This window comes from Phasianus colchicus, chromosome 1 (genome assembly GCF_987193195.1).
Source record: "Phasianus colchicus chromosome 1, bPhaCol1.hap1.1, whole genome shotgun sequence".
Taxonomy (NCBI): Eukaryota; Metazoa; Chordata; class Aves; order Galliformes; family Phasianidae; genus Phasianus; species Phasianus colchicus.
This window is the reverse complement of record NC_143436.1, coordinates 40,975,905-40,993,541: the sequence shown is the minus strand read 5'-3', so window position 1 is coordinate 40,993,541 and position 17,637 is coordinate 40,975,905. Positions and strand designations below refer to the sequence as shown.

The 17,637-nt window shown below is 35.2% G+C and overlaps 1 protein-coding gene across 6 annotated transcripts in view; it reads left to right on the top strand.

Annotated features, from left to right (window-relative positions):
• The window catches only part of PPFIA2 (PPFI scaffold protein A2), a 295,808-nt gene that overhangs the window by 225,946 nt on the left and 52,225 nt on the right, over positions 1–17,637 (top strand). For all 6 annotated transcript variants that reach the window (XR_016466101.1, XM_090139305.1, XM_090139289.1 and 3 more), the window contains 3 exons: positions 8,946–9,167; positions 10,832–10,978; positions 12,959–13,093. Coding sequence is in view for 5 of the 6 variants with exons in the window: in XM_090139305.1 (XP_089995431.1) it covers positions 8,946–9,167; positions 10,832–10,978; positions 12,959–13,093 (504 nt within the window). In the remaining variant the exon portion in view is untranslated. The remainder of the gene's footprint in view (positions 1–8,945; positions 9,168–10,831; positions 10,979–12,958; positions 13,094–17,637) is intronic.

Sequence of the window (17,637 nt, the reverse complement as noted above, 5' to 3'; positions counted from 1 at the left end):
TGGCAGCACTGTTGAGCAGCAGAGAATGGAATGAAGGCAGCCTTCATCAAAAGCAACAGTTTAAAGAGGACAAAGGTTGGATTCAACACTGGCTGTCAAAGGGATGTTCATGATTTAGAGACAGTTTATTTTAAGGATCATTTGTTTTGCTGCTCAAGTACAATCATGATGCATACTTAATAGTTGCAGACACATCTCATCCCAAAGCATTCAATTCACACTGTAAATTAAGAAAGTAGTACACTTCAGACACAAAATAAATTTCATAATCAGATAGTGGGTTAGCATCTAAGCAGTGCAGATATTTGGGGGATTTTCTAATAATCCCCTTCTGAATAAATACTGATAATCTAATGTTAAAAGTATGTGTGTAGGGAGATTTAATGAAGATTGAGACACACCTGGAAAAGTAAGGACTTGTCAGAGAGGAAAGAAAAATGGGGAAAAACTGCAGCAGGCTCTAAAAGTCTTCATGAATCTAAGCTGTCAGTCCTCTTACAGGAGTGTTCATAGTGGAATATCATGCAGTGTTTCCCTTTAAAGAGGCTTTAGGCAAATATTGGTGGAGCCCCAATCCCTGCTTGCATTTAAGAGACAAGGGTATGGCACTGAGGGACATGATTTAATGATGAGACTTGATTCTCTGATTTGGTGAACTGTGTTGTGCTTAGTAGCTGAGTGTGTCTGCATAAAAATCACATAATGGATTGGGTTGGAAGGGACCTTAAAGATCATCTAGTTCAAATCCAGCTGCTATGGGCAGAGTTGCCAAGCAGTATGACAGTGAATATTTAATTCTCAACACTACAGCTCAGGCATCTTATGATGCTGAAAAGCTGCACTAATTTTGCAATATTTACACAATAAATCAATCGACATTCATTCAGATCTTTAATTTTCAGAAGACTTTTTTTTTTTTTTTTTTTTTTTTTTACTTTTTCATATAAATTAACTTGTCATGCAGTCACATACTTCTTTTCACATTTCCTTATATACTTCTGCTTATCAAGATTATCAAAACATTGCTTTAGAAGTCTTATTATCTATAGGAACTTTATTCCCCCCCCCAAAAAAATGAAAAGTACTTTTTACCAAGGAAATGGTGTCTATTGCTTATGAAGCACAGGAAGGCTTTCATACCTCAGTTACTGCCCAAAATTCATACATAGTTTCACAGCTGCTAGCACTTGCCATCTTCTGATGGAGAAAGAAGTCTCACAGTATGGATCAAGAGTCTTTCCTTAGGTTGAGATGCCATCATCATGTGAAAGGGGAGTACCCCGGAGGCCAGTAACCATGAGCAGTAGGGTCACAGACTCATAGCAGATAGGAGATTTGTCATATCTGGAAGCAGGTCAGTGGAGCATAATCCAGTCTACAGAAGCTTCTGCAGTAGTGAGATTCTGACACTTAGAAACCGTTCTCTCTCATTTTAGTCTTTTCTAAATATTGTGTCACTTTCTGAAAACAGTTCTTTGCTGAACCTTAGCTTGTATCTATCCTCTTATTTCTTACCTATATTTTAGATCACTGATTTCCTATCTAATTTCATACCAACAAAATTAAGTAAAATGTCCTGATTTGATAAATTGTAGGGTTCAGGGAAAAATTGCCTACACTTGTATTCTTTAGTTATGTGTATTTACAATATTTATATTGGCAAGGTAAGTGTCACATAGTTAGCAAATAGAACATATCATCTGCAAATGTTTGAAATGCTATTTTAATGTAAATTTTTTGTGCTTCATGTCAAGAAAATTACGTAAAATCAAAAGAATATTTTTCCTTTGGTTTTTAAACAGAAGTTTTCACGTTTTCAGTTCTTACTTAGTTCTAGCGTAACATCATGTCAGAAGTTTTCTGGGTTTATGCTCTGCACTATTTACCAAGCATAGTCAGCCAAATTACAGCAAGTACTCTCAAAGAACCATGGCACTGTATTGACTTGAGAATATAGCGAAGACTTCAGCTTTGATACTGGTGATTTATGCTGTAACCAACTTCATAGTACTCCATTAGAGAAAAAGATTAGGAAAGAGTAGACATGAGGCAAATGCTTCTGGGGTTAAAAAGAAAAAAAAAAAGAGAGAGAGAGAATGGGAAACAAAAAAAGCAGTTACTTACAGCATAAAAATATTAGTTGCTTGAAGAAATCAGTCTTCTCAATTTTAAGCTTGATTTTAATTATTCAATGGCACTTTGTGATTAGACAGAATTTAATTTAGTCCTCAGGCCTGAATGTGCTTATGCATAGGGACATCATGTGAATGACCTGCACCTATCCTGCTGTAAACTGGGAGACACAGAGGAGTTTTATCAAGTAAATGAATTCTGTCTCTACTGCTGACTGTTTGGGGGTAATCCTATGAGATAATCTTTTTGTCCTTCTCCCAGCACTCCTACATAAACTTCTAGAGCAAAATATATAATTACTGGCTTGTAGTATCTAGCCCAAACATATCTTGGTCAGTTGTTTTACAGCTGCAGACAATTTGTCGCTTGCAGGTTCTCTGTCCTGTTCTTGGGATTCACCATTACTAAATTATGTTCCTGTGCATAAATTGCCACATTATAACTCAATCTAGGTGTATTTTTACAGGAGTTATGTCCTTTACAGTCTGTTGGCTTAATCTTATTTTACACTTTCTCCTGTTTTCCTTTTACTGTCATTCTTGGATGTTTTGTTTTGTTTGTTTTTGCTAGTAAACCAGGCTGCAGCTGGTTTTTCTTTTGGTTATTTCAATGCAGAGAGAATGATATAAGGAGAGATTAATTGTTAGGTATAGCACTCCGATTTACTGTTCTTTTCCCTGCTGACATTCCTATGTAAGCAGCAGATTGTCTTACTGCTGTACTTACTGGGTCTTGAAAGGAAGAAAATCTTGTACCAGGGATTCTGGCTTCCTTTTCCTACTGTCTGGCAGGGGGGAACAGGAATACTTATTTCCTTCTCCCATTTCCACAGAGCATGAGCAATACAAAGATTTTTTTTTTTTTTCTCAGAAATTTCTTACTACCCTTTATGGCACTCAGTCTTATAAGATATTTTTGAACTTTGATTTCCTCTATGGTAAGCCTCCTCTCTTGTAGTTAATACCATCACTGTCATCAGATTTACTTGATGGTTCTTTCATCTCTTCTGTGTTTCTCTTCCTGGCCCATTTTGATGTATTTGGGTGAGAGTAAAAGTTTTCTTCATGAATACTACCTCTGAAATAGTACCTGTTTGTATGGACTGTGATTTCTCTGTAACTTCTGTTTGTTACATGGTGATTCTCTCTATAGGTATATTTATTTCTCTAGTGTTTGGTAGTTGCATAATATTATACTAATGAAATATATTTATGCAGATATAAATTATGCTTCAACCACAGAATTAAAAATACATATTTTTCTTTGGCTTTTAATGACCTACAAATGTATTAAAATTTGCAAAAGCACTATAAAAGAAGACCTTGTCACATTTCTCCTTCTGTAGAAATAGTTATATGTCCTTGAAGAAAAAAAATAGGATTTACCAAAACCATACAAAAAATTGTCAAAAACTGAACACAAGTTAATGCTTGAACACATAGTTCTTGCTTCAAATCAATGTGCAGTCATTACCCTCTCTGACTTGATACTGCACCAGTATCATAATCCTTTCTCCCATTTTACTCAGTTTCTTATCTTTATCTGGAATTTTTGGATTATGCTAGGACATACACTGGACACAAATCTATGGGGCCAGATGGATAACTGAAGGAGCTGGCAGAAGTGGTTACCAAGCCATTTTCAATAATTTATCAACAGACCAGGCTAACTGGTCCCAGTTGGCTGGAGGCTAGTGAATATGATGCCCATCTGCATGGAAGGCAGGAAGGGGTATCCAGGGAATTACAGACCAATTAAATCCAATTACAGGCCTAAAGCTCAGTGTCATGGAAGGTTATAGACCAGATTATCTCAAGTGCCATCACACATCATCTACAGGACATCCGTGTGATTAGACCCAGTCAGTACAAATTTATGAAAGGCAGGTCCTGTTTGACTCTCCAATTCTCATATGACAAGACAATTCACTTAGTGGACAAAATGCAGTGAATGTTGTTTACCTGGAAAGCATTTGTGTTCCACACAGTATTCTACCAGTGAAACTGGCTGCTTGGGAGTTGGATGGGTGCACTATTCACTGGATGAAAAACTGTCATGATACCAAGACAACTAGGACCAAAGGGTCATTGTGAACTGGGTAAAATTAAATTGTCAGTCACTCAAAAGTGGTGTTACTCACAACTCAGTATTAGGATAAGTTTTGCTTAATATTTTTGTCAATGATTTTATGAATGAATAGAGGATATTCTGAGTAAATTTGCACATAACAGCAGGCTGGATGAAATTCCTGATTTATTTGAGGGTAGAGAGGCTCTGCAGGGGAATCTGTATAGGCCATATTGATGGGGTGTGTCCAATTGTATGGCATTCAACAATCAGCACAAGAAGGATATTGAATTTCTTGAGGGTATGCAGAGAAGAGAAACAAAGCTGGTGAAGGGACTAGAAAACAAGAAATATGAGAGAACTGGGGCTATTCAGTCTGGAGTGGAGGAGGCTGAGAGGAGACCTCATCACTCTCTACAAGTACTTGAAAGGAGATTGCAGCGGGTGTCAGTCATCTTTCTCAGGTGACAAGTGATTGGGCATGAGAAAATGGGCTCAAGTTGCACCAGGGAAGGTTTAGTTTGAATCAGGTAGAATTTCTTCATGGAAAGAGTGGTTAGGCATTGGTAGAGCAGTCCCAGTCACTGGAGGTGTTTAGGTACATGGTGTAGTTGTGAACTTGGTAGCCTTAGGTGCATAATTAGGCTTTATGACCTTGAAAGTCTTTTCCAGTATAAATAATTCTATGATTTCCACAGTGCCTCTGGTTCCCATGGAAAGCATTTATAATCAATGTGCTGTGATTTCCAGTATATGTTGGAGAGCTTAAATTAATGAAAAACAGTACTAGTAAGGTACTAATAAGGAGTATTATAATATCATTTAGCTTTCATATTCATATTCACTGTGTTATATTGTATTCTATTCTAAAACAATAACTGAGATGATGAGAAGTTGTCCAGTTCTGCCTTTTTCAATTACTTGATGAATAGTGTATGAAGGTCACAGATCTACCTCCCCTATCCTTTCTAAGAGAATTCTTCCATTACTGCACTTCAGAGGAAATTCTGAGAGTCTAAAAGCATTTACCCTGTTTGATCACTGTTCTCTTTTAGCTAAATGTGTCCTTCCTTGGCAGTGCCCAGTATACTCTTTTAAACAATGTGGGAATGCTCATGAAAATATATTAGTGAAGCTGCCATGGAAATAAGTTGTCTGTCAGCAGTACACTATGAAAGCACATTGGCATGTGTGAGAGTTAAGAAATAGCTTGATTTTTTTTTTTTTTAAACCAGCAGACTGAATTGATTCATAAGGTGAGAAAATGTAGTCTGTAGTCTCTGTGTAAAGTTGTTAACCAATCTCTATTCTATCACTCTGCAACATGCACAAGATAGGACTTCATGATGCGTGCCTCAACTTTTACTGCCAGTCAAAACAGTGTTTTTACAGTATAACCACTCCTGAGTGAATAATGCTTTTCAGAAGCTATTAGTACGTGGTTAACTATTTGAACAGTTGAAATACTTCATCTGAATTCAATATACTAAAATATTATTGTACAGTGTATTAATTTGGGGCAATGAAATGTGAACGATCAAGGAAACAACTTCCTCTTACTTTGTCCCCTCTCTAAGCTCGACCTTGTCACATAAATGGAATCAGGTCTAGGTAGACCTGACTAGAAAGAGAGAAAATAAATAAACACAGCAGTCCTTCCTCTTGCTGTTGTTCTTTCCATCATTCTTCTCTGCCATAAGAAAAAACAAATGTCACGTTGTTGAATAGAAATGTACATTTGTTTGATCTGAATCTGCTCAAGCAAAGTAGTCCAAGGCTGTAGCAGGTCTTTCAGGCTGATGCCAGCCAGATTTCTGATCTGGCAGAGAAATCTATGGAAGGGGCAAAGGAAATATATCTTTATATGCTGTTACAGCGTATGTAGTTGGTGCTCACATACTGCACCTGTGCCTACCTGTGCATTCCTTCATATGATTACACTGTTTCTGCAGGACTGTGGTCTAAAGAAGCAAACACAATGGAAACAAATAGGTTGTCTTTTATTAGAGAAATTACCTAGTTAAAAAAAATAATACAAACAAACAAAACACAAAGCACTGGATCATGTTTCTTTTATGTAGGAAATTAGCCATTGTTAGATAGTTTTGAAATTAGAGTTTATGTTCATCTGTGGCTTTTTAACAACAGTATTTGAACAGACAGCATCATGAAGTTTGCTGAAGATTTTACCAGAATGCCATTTCTTGTGTGTATTAGGAATTTGGAGTAAGGATGAGACAGAAAAGATTGCCTTCTTAGAAATATCTTTTTCTTACAGGTTCTTCAAACAAGATTTCCCATGGTGCTTCAGCTGGTAGTTAATAGCAATCTATTAAAAACGTATTATTAAAAACATTCAACATTATAAGCATTTGGCTGCTTATTTATTTCTTAGCATTTTATGTCCTAAGAAATATTTCTGCAATAAATAAATAAATAAATAAATCATCCAGATACTAAATAAATAAATAAATAAATAAATAGGAAGAAGAGGGAGAGAGCATGAAGTAATGATACCTCAGTTAGGTCTTGAGTTAACATTTAACTTTCTGCCTGTGATGTTTTTGAGTGATTATTCCATGTGATGTACTCGTATTATGGACAAAGAAAATAGTATAAAGGCATAAAAGTGACAAAATGTCAGTTCAAATCCAAAGGAATAATATAAAGAAAAAGTTAACAATGTGTACGATTAAAGCAGCTTGTATAAAGAGTTCATCAAAGAAATACAGGGAAAGTTTATGTGCGTAGATCAAAAAACATTCATGCATAATTGCCAATCATAGCATTTTTCTACTGGCAAGAGCTTAACTCTCATTACATTTTATTTGTCTGCATAAGTCCCAGATATTGATTAGATAAAAAATTAGTCTTTCACTTCATTAATTGTATGTGATATAGTTAGTAATCTCTTTTGAAATAAAACCTTTGTTAATGGCAAAAATATTTCTGTGATAGTGATCATAATCCTAGACATTGAAGCTTACCATTTCAAAACTATCAGGGTTGATGATCACATGGCATTTTTATATTTTGCAATGTTTGTAAATTTGCTTATTATTAACCTTAATGCAATTAACGTAGCCCTCTCTAGGGAGCTGTGAGGAAAATGTATTGCACTGTAAAATTTATTCATTTGTGACATCTGTTAAATTTCTGTAAGAGATTAAAGGTGTAAAACAGATTATAATAATTGATAAAAGCTACCTCAAGTTTACTCATTGAAATAAAATATGATAGTTAGAATATATTATCTTCTTTGAGCATTATTTTGATAACATGATTGTTTCATATTAATGGAAATTCTGTTCAAGTAGAATAATTGAATGCTTTTCAAACAACAAACTGAACTAAGTTTTTCCAGTTACCATTGTCATTTTGCCTGGGTATCTTGCAAGTAGATTGATGACGGTTCAGTATCATAAAATTTCAAGATAATATGTGGTACATAAAGTAGTTTTGGAGCTGAGTTATGTGATGTAGTGAATTCTTAGAGTAACACTTTTATTCAGTGACCCACAGAAAGGCAGATGATCTTGATCTGAATTTCTTTTCTGTCTTATTGGGGAAAAAATAATGTCAAAGCCATTAAGCAAAGTAATGTTCTTTGAATTTATTAGATTTCTCTATAAGCATATTTTTGACAACAATAAGGCACAAGAGCTAATGAGCGAAAACTTGTTTTCCTCTCAGATCTTCCAAATCATATTTTGTATTTGTCTTGCTATACACCTTACCGTCTCACAAACAACAAATACACTTCAGGACCAATATTCCTGAATGATGCTCTTTGAGACTGATAACCTATGTAAAGTAACAGTTACAGTGAAATAATTTGATCTTCTACTGTATGATATAGCTTTAACTAGTAAAATTGCACCTAATCAAGAAGAGTAATAATAATTTTTCATACTTGGATTTTGTTTTTCTGTTTTATAGCTCAAAAAAAAGACCATCATTGCTTGGGTTAATCTTCTTACTTCTGTTGTTGTTTTGACATAAGAATTAAATTCATGTGAAACCACAGCTTAGCCTATGTTGGGAAAAGTTAGCATGACTATATATTGTAATAAAAAATGCCAGCAAGTCCTGCTAGTGAACACACTTCTTTCCTGGAATCATTTATGTGCAATGTATTTCATCTTCCTGGGATCAGTTTGCAAATGCAGTAAAACATTCTGGACTTGTTATTTTTCTTTAAAACAGTATTCACACAGGCCTTTCAACAGTGCATAAATTACTTTGGCAGAACTAATCTCTAATGTAGACTTAACCATTATATTGACCAGACTCTCAGAATGTTCTAGTAATTAGAATTTGTGACTTATTAGTGTTGCCTGCTGTTATATGGCTTATTTTGCAAATGGAATAAATACTGAGTAAGTCTAAATGGTGCATAAGTTTAGCTTAAATGTATACATTTTGGTTCATAGTACTGCTACAATTTATATTTGAATTGCCATAATGACAAACTAGAACTATTTTAATGTACCATTCTGCTGTTAATGCAAATATTTACATATTTGTGTTCTTACATTATAGAATATTTGATACTAATTAATATTGATCTTTTTCAGTTTTTAGTATGCATACCTCTCACCCACAGTGAAAATTATTGTGTGTTTTTTTTTTTCCTTCTCCTAAATACTATTGTAAAGTTTACAATAATTTTGATTTTAGAAATTCTTTACATAGGGTCTATATAAAAATAGAAATAATACATAATGTCACTTCTCCATTAACAGCGCTTATCGAATGGCTCCATAGACTCAAATGATGAAACCAGTCAAGTTATAGAACTCCAGGAGCTACTCGAAAAACAGAACTATGAAATGGCACAAATGAAGGAACGTTTGGCTGCACTGTCATCCCGGGTGGGAGAGGTAGAGCAGGAAGCAGAAACTGCCAGAAAGGAGCTCATTAAAACAGAAGAAATGAACAGTAAATATCAGAGAGACATTAGAGAGGTAAGGAGTTCCGTATATGTACCTCACATACCGTGCCATTTTTTTCTCAAATACCGATACAAGCTGACAGGGATCAGTGAATATGAAAAGCAAACTTGAGCAATGACAAAAGCTCTTGTACGCAGGAAACACAAAATTTACAGTAAGAAATAATTGTACAAATCTTGTTAAAAATCTGTATTCATAGAAGCGGGTGTGCGTATGTGCAACTATCATAGGAAGATCTCTGTGTTTTAGAATTGCTAGAGCACATACTGGCAATTATTTCAGTCATTTCCACATTTTTATGCTGAAATAGATTTAACAGAGATGCTGGTCATGCAGATAATCTAAACTACATTTTTTAAAACTTTGGGCCATTATGTAAATAGCAGTATTTTATGTAATCAGTTATTATCTGTATTCTTGTGTGACAGCTTCATGTTCCAATATGTTATTTACTTTTCTTAATAAATCAGGCTAAGAAATTTTTCACTGCTGTATGTAAGCATCAGAGCATATCCATGTCTGGCATGGAAATATATTGCAGTTTTTTCTTCCTCTTAAATTTGTGGCCCTCCATGGTACTCTACAGAATATCTTATGTAGAACTTGATATGTGTGAATGGTTGACTTCTGGAATCTATTTTAGTATTTAAAGGTAGTGTAATTGTCTATAACATTCCTTTCTACAGTACAGGTATTTTATTCATGTGCATGTTATTTGTGTCTGCGTGTGTTTGCACATTATATAAATATTTAACCTGGTATTCCTAGTTATCTGGCAGAAATGTTCCCTCTGAACTTCTGACACTACTGCAACATGAAAGCCTCTTCTCATCTATGTGCTGTTTCTTTTAAAATACTGGATGTTCTTTATAAGATCACAACAAAGTTTGCACTGATGTTTCTCCTTTTCCACAGCTGCTCCTTGTAGAAGAGTCTCTAAATTCTTCATTCTCATTTACTTTCTGACAAATACTGCTGTTTCCTGGACACCTTGATTGCTGCTTGCTGTTGCTGCCACTTCTGTTTTGCTTACTCTTTGTTTCAATCCTTTGCTTCTTAAATGAAGTGGTCACTAATACATTTTAATCCTTATCCATAACATATATGGGTAATGTACTTGTATGTCATGGCTATGTTATGTATCCAGCATTTGCATTGCTGCAATTTAAGGAAATTTAATATGTGCTCATTTGCATTGCTGCAATTTAAGGAAATGTCATCTGCTGTCTGTTATAGATATACTTTGGCAAAAATTTTATCAGAACCTAAGAATAACAGTAGGTATGCATATACATTTTTCACGATATCACTATCCTATATTTGTATCATTATGCAATTATTTCATGCTTTCCATTTTCTGATCAAATAGCTGTCATTATTTAAAAAGCAAACAAGTAAATATAAGCCAATTTTGGTGTGCTTACTTGCATGGAAAAATCTAGAAACTAGAAAAATACACAAAATGTGGGAATTGTTTTTCTGCTCTACTCAACAGCTACCACTTTAAGCATCTTTGGTGTATGAATCCTGAAAAGGATTAATTTCTCCTTAAAACAGAAAAGTCGTGTTATACACAACTTATGTACTGTTGCTGTTAGCACGAAGAGTAAACTGGTATAAAATTATGTGCCCTTTTAATGGAATGGTTCTTGATTTTTTTTTAAATTTCATTTTAGGCAATGGCACAAAAGGAGGATATGGAAGAAAGGATCACTACACTGGAGAAGCGCTACCTCAGTGCACAGAGAGAATCCACCTCCATACATGACATGAATGACAAGCTGGAAAATGAACTGGCAAACAAAGAAGCCATCCTACGTCAGGTGCAGTATCTGTATTAGTCGGTTATTTTCTTCATACGTAATAAAAATTAACATGAAAGGGGGGAGGTGTATCTAATGCATGAGATTTTTACTGGGTTAATCTGCTCTTTTTTAAATGATGTTAATGTAAAAAAAATATGTTTTTTCCTTCTCTAAGCCTCATGTTAGCTACTATGACCATGAAAACCAAGCCAATGTGTGCATTCAATGTTGTGAAATAACTGTGTTTTCTAAGTGTTTTGCATAAGCGTACAATGTCACAGTCCATAAGTAAAGGATCATCTTTGTTTCTTATGTAATGATTTTCTAAATTTGGGGTTCGTTTGCAGTTTTTTTGTTTTGGTTTGGGTTGTGTTTTTTTGAAAGAAAAATGAATAAAAAAGCATAGCCAAAAGAAACTTACTTCTGCAAGAAAAAAAACAACTCATAATATTTACATAAAATGGTAGCACATTAAGTGTTTAGAATCTTCTACATAGTTAAGATTTTATGAAGATAAACCATCTATGAATATCTTTTAGAAAAGAGCATAATGGAATTTTACATTTGTCTATTGTGGTGCTTTGTTTCCACAGTGAATCCAAAAGCTGAAGTGTGAGTAGGAAACACATATATTTTGAGGAATACAAGGTGAACTAAAATAATATTAAGTTAATATCATTTAAAATGTAAAAGACGAAATTGCCCTTAACCTCACCTTTGGTGTCCCAAGTTTTTATTTTTCCTCACCTATCATATCTTAAAAAAAAAAAAAAAAAAAAAAAAAAGTGGCATATGGGAAGTAAGCCAGTGTGATCTGATAATCTATTTCTATGATTGTATGCAGATATATTTACACACATATGCACACACAACTCTGTGTGCATATATATGTATGTGACTACATAGTCAGGGAAAATAAAGTATCAAAACTCAAATACTGCAGCTTATGCCAGTTTCTTTTGACTACTTCAAGATATATCTTCAGTTCTTTGGGGCAGGCAGGTTAGAAGGGAACGATGGAAAAGCAAAGTACGCCCATCTGTCCTTGGAGTCGTCATTACTGGTAATGTAAATCATACTGTGCTATAGAGATCTACCTACTCAAAGCAGTGATCAATACAACTACATTTTGAATATATACAAGCAGACAAGTTCACTTGGAAGATTTTCATATGAAAAGCCTATTTCTTCATGTTTTTGGAGAACTGAAAATCTCATATCCCACTCCTTTTTCATGACTTTTATTACTTGGAACAAACAGGAAAGCAGGTAACAATTATCCATCCATTAGAAAATTCTTAATTGTGATAGATCTCAGTAGGCCAGAAAATACTGCAGTTATCAAAAGCCCTACTGTTTCTCTTTAATAGTTATCACATATTAAACAATTTCACATTTGTAAAATGAGACAATTATAGCTTCACAATGAATAATTTCATTGAAACCTTAAGTAACTAGCAACCATTATATGATAATGAATGAATTAGTTGAGTAACAAGTGTCAGTTAACTTAACAGACACTTAACATTTCTAATTTCATTGTTGGCATTTGTTCAGTAAATTCACAAGGAGTTCTATCCTTCTGGAATTGTATTTCTTTCCCATTTTAGCTGATATACATAAACTTTTCTGTAAGGTGGATGAAGTACTTCCATTAAGAAATTTCTCATTTTACTGGCATCAATACTTTTATTTTGCTTAGATAAACAACACATCGACCAGAGGAGGTTTTTATTCATCTTCCTAAGTACCATTTTATGATACCTTTTTTTCACCATCATATGATCCTGAAGCCTCAAATCACTCATCATTAATAAAACTGGCAGCCTACACAGTTCCATGCTTGAGGTAAAACTTTTCCAGTAAGTTCCCCCAGGTTGTGGAATACCTAAGCCTTTACAATGAGTTTTGATTGCTTCCCTGATACCTAAGTAATTGAAAGAAAGTCTTTATTCTAATTTCACTGTTTATAATTTTTCATCTATCTTTGGCCTTCAGCTGGAAGACAAAAACAGACAGCTTCAAGAGCGTCTAGAGTTGGCAGAACAGAAGCTCCAGCAGACGATGAGGAAGGCGGAAACCTTACCTGAAGTGGAGGCTGAACTGGCTCAGAGAATTGCAGCTCTGACTAAGGTACTGCCCTGAGAAGCAGGTTCATTTCATTTGTTTAACATTAATTTGCATCTTGATTCCTCAAGGACGAAACAAAAGAAGCGTTGAGCTGATTTGAAAACAGATGTCTTCTGATAAGTATGTGCCACAAGTTCAGTATTAACCAGAAACGGTCTCACTGCCATGTTTGCACTTCTTGCCTTTTGATAACAGATGAAGTAGTTACCTGTAAGATAACCTATGGTGTATTTCCAATATATGCAAACATTAATTAGCCTAGGGAGATCTATTTTACTGTGCAAGAGTTAATGATTTAAAGATTTTTTTTTTAAATAAAAGACATATTCCTTCACATACATAATTCTTCTGAACATTTTCACACACCGGTTGTAGGAAACAAAAAATATTCCAATAAGTGCTACAAAAACAAAGCATAATGGCAGATGGGATGATTTGTACAACACAAACGAAGACAACTTGCAGTACATACTTACAGGGCTTGTTTGTATGGTTCTTTGAATTCAAAAAGACAAATGTGAAACTGGGGAGTTCAAACTGTGTATTTTGTGATAACAGTTTATTGCAGAAAAATAGAAGTTTTGCATTGACAGCTCTGAAAGTTCAGGCCCATTGGTTTTCATGATTCACATAAAAGTAGTTTGGAACCAGTCACTGCAGCTTAAGTTGTTTTATGTTGTCTAACTGGGACAGTTACCTCCCAGCTACTTGAAAGATGCAAAACCTATCTGAGGGACTGAGTAATGCTAGGTCATTTTGTCTATGTTGAGCTTTCTTCCAGTATAAAAATCATTAGTAGTACTCAAATTAGCTGGCTTCAGGCTGCCTTAAGTCTGCCTACCTGAGCTGTGGTCTCTGCAATGACAATGTGCATTAAGTAGAAGATGAGTCCCCTGATTCAACTACCCTTTCAGCTCTGCAAAAAATTCAAAAATTTGATTCTCCTTTCTTTTGTACTACCTCAATGAAAGTGGCTTCACTGAGATTTATGTGGTTACAATCATGTGAAAGAGGTGAGTTAAGCCTAACATATTTTACATGTTTATCAAAGGAAAGTATTATCGGATAACTGGAAACCATGACTGCTTCACTGTTGGTAAAATATAATGTTTACATGTGGACATAAACCAGAACAAACATATTCTGGAGTTGGATGTGATATTTTTTTTTCTCAAATTTAAAATATGCATGTTACAATTCTGCATTCAATTTATTATACTCTTCCTCATAATTAACCTGGGTTGGGATTCTGCATTCTGTAGAATGAGATCCTTCTGTTGTGTCAGTTTAAAAACTTGAGTTACTTTTCTTTCTTTCTTTTTTAATGTGGGCTAGTGAATGTCTTTTGCTACTTTTCCATACCCAAACTAGTTCATAAGGAGTGAACTTCCAAAAGTTTGGACTGTACAGTGAACTCAGATAAGTACTCATAAATTTACCTGAATTATTCAAACTTTTCTTTGGCTTTGTTTTCACTGTGTTCTGCCCATTGGGTGAGCAACTGGAGGGTTAGTCAGCCTATGGCAAACTAACCTGGAACAGCATGATACCATATACTGTGCTGTCCTGCCTGGCCGTCACACTGGCATTCTGTCTGGTCATGACAAGTAGCACAGCTCTCAGCATGTATCCCAAGGTTTAGACTACCATGACTCATTGAGCCACCTTGTACTCACTCTCACAGGATTGGTCTGTTTGTCTGCCCTGCAGAAGAGGCAGTTGATAATAGAAACAACCACTCTCCAGCATTAACTAAAACCTTTATTTGTCCTGGATTATGTTTATTTCCCATAGACAGGACAGATATGACAGCAGTTAGCATCTTAAAATGGTTAGTCTGTCAAGCAGTTCCTCATTGCCTATATTTAAGGAACAGTCTAATGGAGACAGCAGCATCCACTTTTTTCCATTTGGTCACTCCCACCAGCACTCACTCTCCTCTTGGGTGCTTGTGCAGCAGGGGTTCCACGTTCACTTCTCTGATCACAAGGCAATGTAATTCATTTTAATTCATCATTCTGTATACCGGTCACCACAAATACCAACTGTGCCTCATTAGCTGCATTAGGAAAGCACTGCCATGATTTTGGGCACCAGCTCTATATAATATAATCATAATAAAATGCATTTAGAATAGTAACACATTCTGCTTATTTCAAAGATGAAGAAAAGTGACATGAAAGTTGGAGGCAAGTGGGTCCTGATGCAAATTCTGTGATGATGTGGGGAGCTGGTCTGCATTAGATAGGGAAAAAATTACAAGAAAGTGGAAAGATAAGGGCTATAGATGAAAGGATGCAAATGGGATGAGGAAGGTCTCCTGCAAGCAGTGGATGTGGTTAAGTCAAAAATTCTTTTGAGAAGCATGAAGAAATATAAGATCTATTAGCTGGAGAAGGAAGTTGAATAATCTTTGGGAAACAGAGAAAATCTTCTATAGGGAAGGAAACCCAAGAAAACTCTATGTTTATACCTTTTTGTCTTCTGAAACCATTCCTCTTCTTGTGCCTCCCCTTCCATGGAAGATTTTTTCCTATTTGATATGAGGAGGAAGTGAAAAGCAAGCTTGATGGAGCTATGTGGAATGTACTCCTTACTAAACATACAAGGTGTAGGAGGTAGTGGCGAGACAAAGGAGAGGAAAGAATGTGTGGATATCTCATGACTGAAAGATTGGGTATCAGGAAAGGAGTGACTTAAGCCAAAATGTTTTTTCATTATTCGTACTGGACTAGAAGTGGGCATGTAATAACTAGCGTATAACTTTTTGAGCTGTTGTCACTCAGTCACCATGATCACTTGTTTTCACTTCCAACTGCATAGCTCAGTTCAATAATACGTTATTTTATTCTTGAATAATTCACTCATTCAAGAGATAGACATAAGAATATGGGCCAGAAGAAGCTAGAAGAAAATATGGAGACAGTATCAAAAATCTCAGTCTCAAAACTGTGGAAATTGGCTTGTACCACTAGAAAAGTTGGGATTTGCTTCTGCAGCTCAGCATGAGAAAGAAAAAAGGATAGCACCTGTACTATATAGGTGCTTTCTGCATCAGTATGACTGAAATTGGATTTTTTTCAACTAAGATGCAAAGGCCTAAAAAAAGTGCAGTGCTAATGGTAACAACTAATGTGAAAGCAACATCTCTTTTGTGAGTGCATTTGCAGCAGGATTAACAGCAGAGCTTTATCAGGTTAGAGAGCAATAATAAGGGCTGCTTCGGTACTCTATCAAAGAAAAATTATCCTATTACTGACTTACAGGCAATTTCTTTGCTTTATCGTAGCATGTAAAGTGCAAAGTGAACATTAAGACTCATGATGATATTTCATGGGTCCAGACATTGTTAGTTCTTGTCCAGGTGTTTTTAATTCTGTCTAAAATATTCAATTTACAAACCTATTTATAACCGAATATGCTGGCTAAATTATTTACATGCTAATTGCTGAATACCACATTGTGTTTTAGTAATCTTTCTATACAGAGAGCTAGAAAACAGGCATGCATATCATATTTAAAAAAGGATGTAAGGTGAAGTTTGCCAAGCAAGTAACCACCCAAGTTGCCCTTTAGAACTTTTTTAAAGTTAATTTACCATCACCTTTAGCAAAGCAAGTCAGAAGAAATCACCTTCTGCTTATGAACCTTGGAATCCACAGTTGTTCTTACTATCATTGTTCCTGCTACAGTAATATGAGTAACACTAAAAAGGCTGTTTCAGCCTTTGTCTTATTCTAGAAGCATTCAATGATGTCGGCTTCTGAGTCTCCAAAAGAGCTGCCACGTGCATGCCAGTTCTAACAGTATTGGAGAAGACTGCGCAAGAGGTATTTGCAAATCCCTTAGGCATTAGCTGAATTGTTTGGCCTTCATCTGAAAGGAGTCTCTTTAAGACCAAGGTTTGGACTGGTTTCTGCCTAAAGGGCAATGAGAGGTCTTGAAGGCCTCATCTTAAGGGCTTATTCCACCTGAGCACACTAAGAAACAGAGGTGCTGCTCTTTCCTACTTGAGCTCTTTGTCTGTTGGTGAGCTTCAGCAAGTGAAAGGAAAAGGGAATGTGTATGTACATTTCTGTCTTCCTAGGCCTGAGTAGCTTTAGACAGGCAGTGGAGTCTAATTGTTTAATGTCTTAAATATAAAATAATTTGGCACTTTCAGAGTAGCAAAAAATTTCAAGTAAGCAAACAAATCCAAATAGATAAGGGAAGCACTGAACATTAAATACTCAAGTGTTTAGAATAATTGCATTTATTTTGATACTAGGACACACTGAATTTTAATTAATATTCAGGTATCTTTATCCTACTTAAGAGAGTTAAAGGGAACTAATTGGGAGACCATCTGTTTTCTTTTATACTGAAAAATTGAATGCAGGTACTCTAGATCACATCCAGCAAAGTCTGTAAGAAGAATATCTGAAGATCTGTTTCAGGTCTGTCTGAAAACTATCATGCAAAAAGATTTGTATTTATCTTATAATTTATCTTGTACATATATCTTATTGAATTGTTAATGCACTAGAAAGTAATGAAATAAGCAGAAT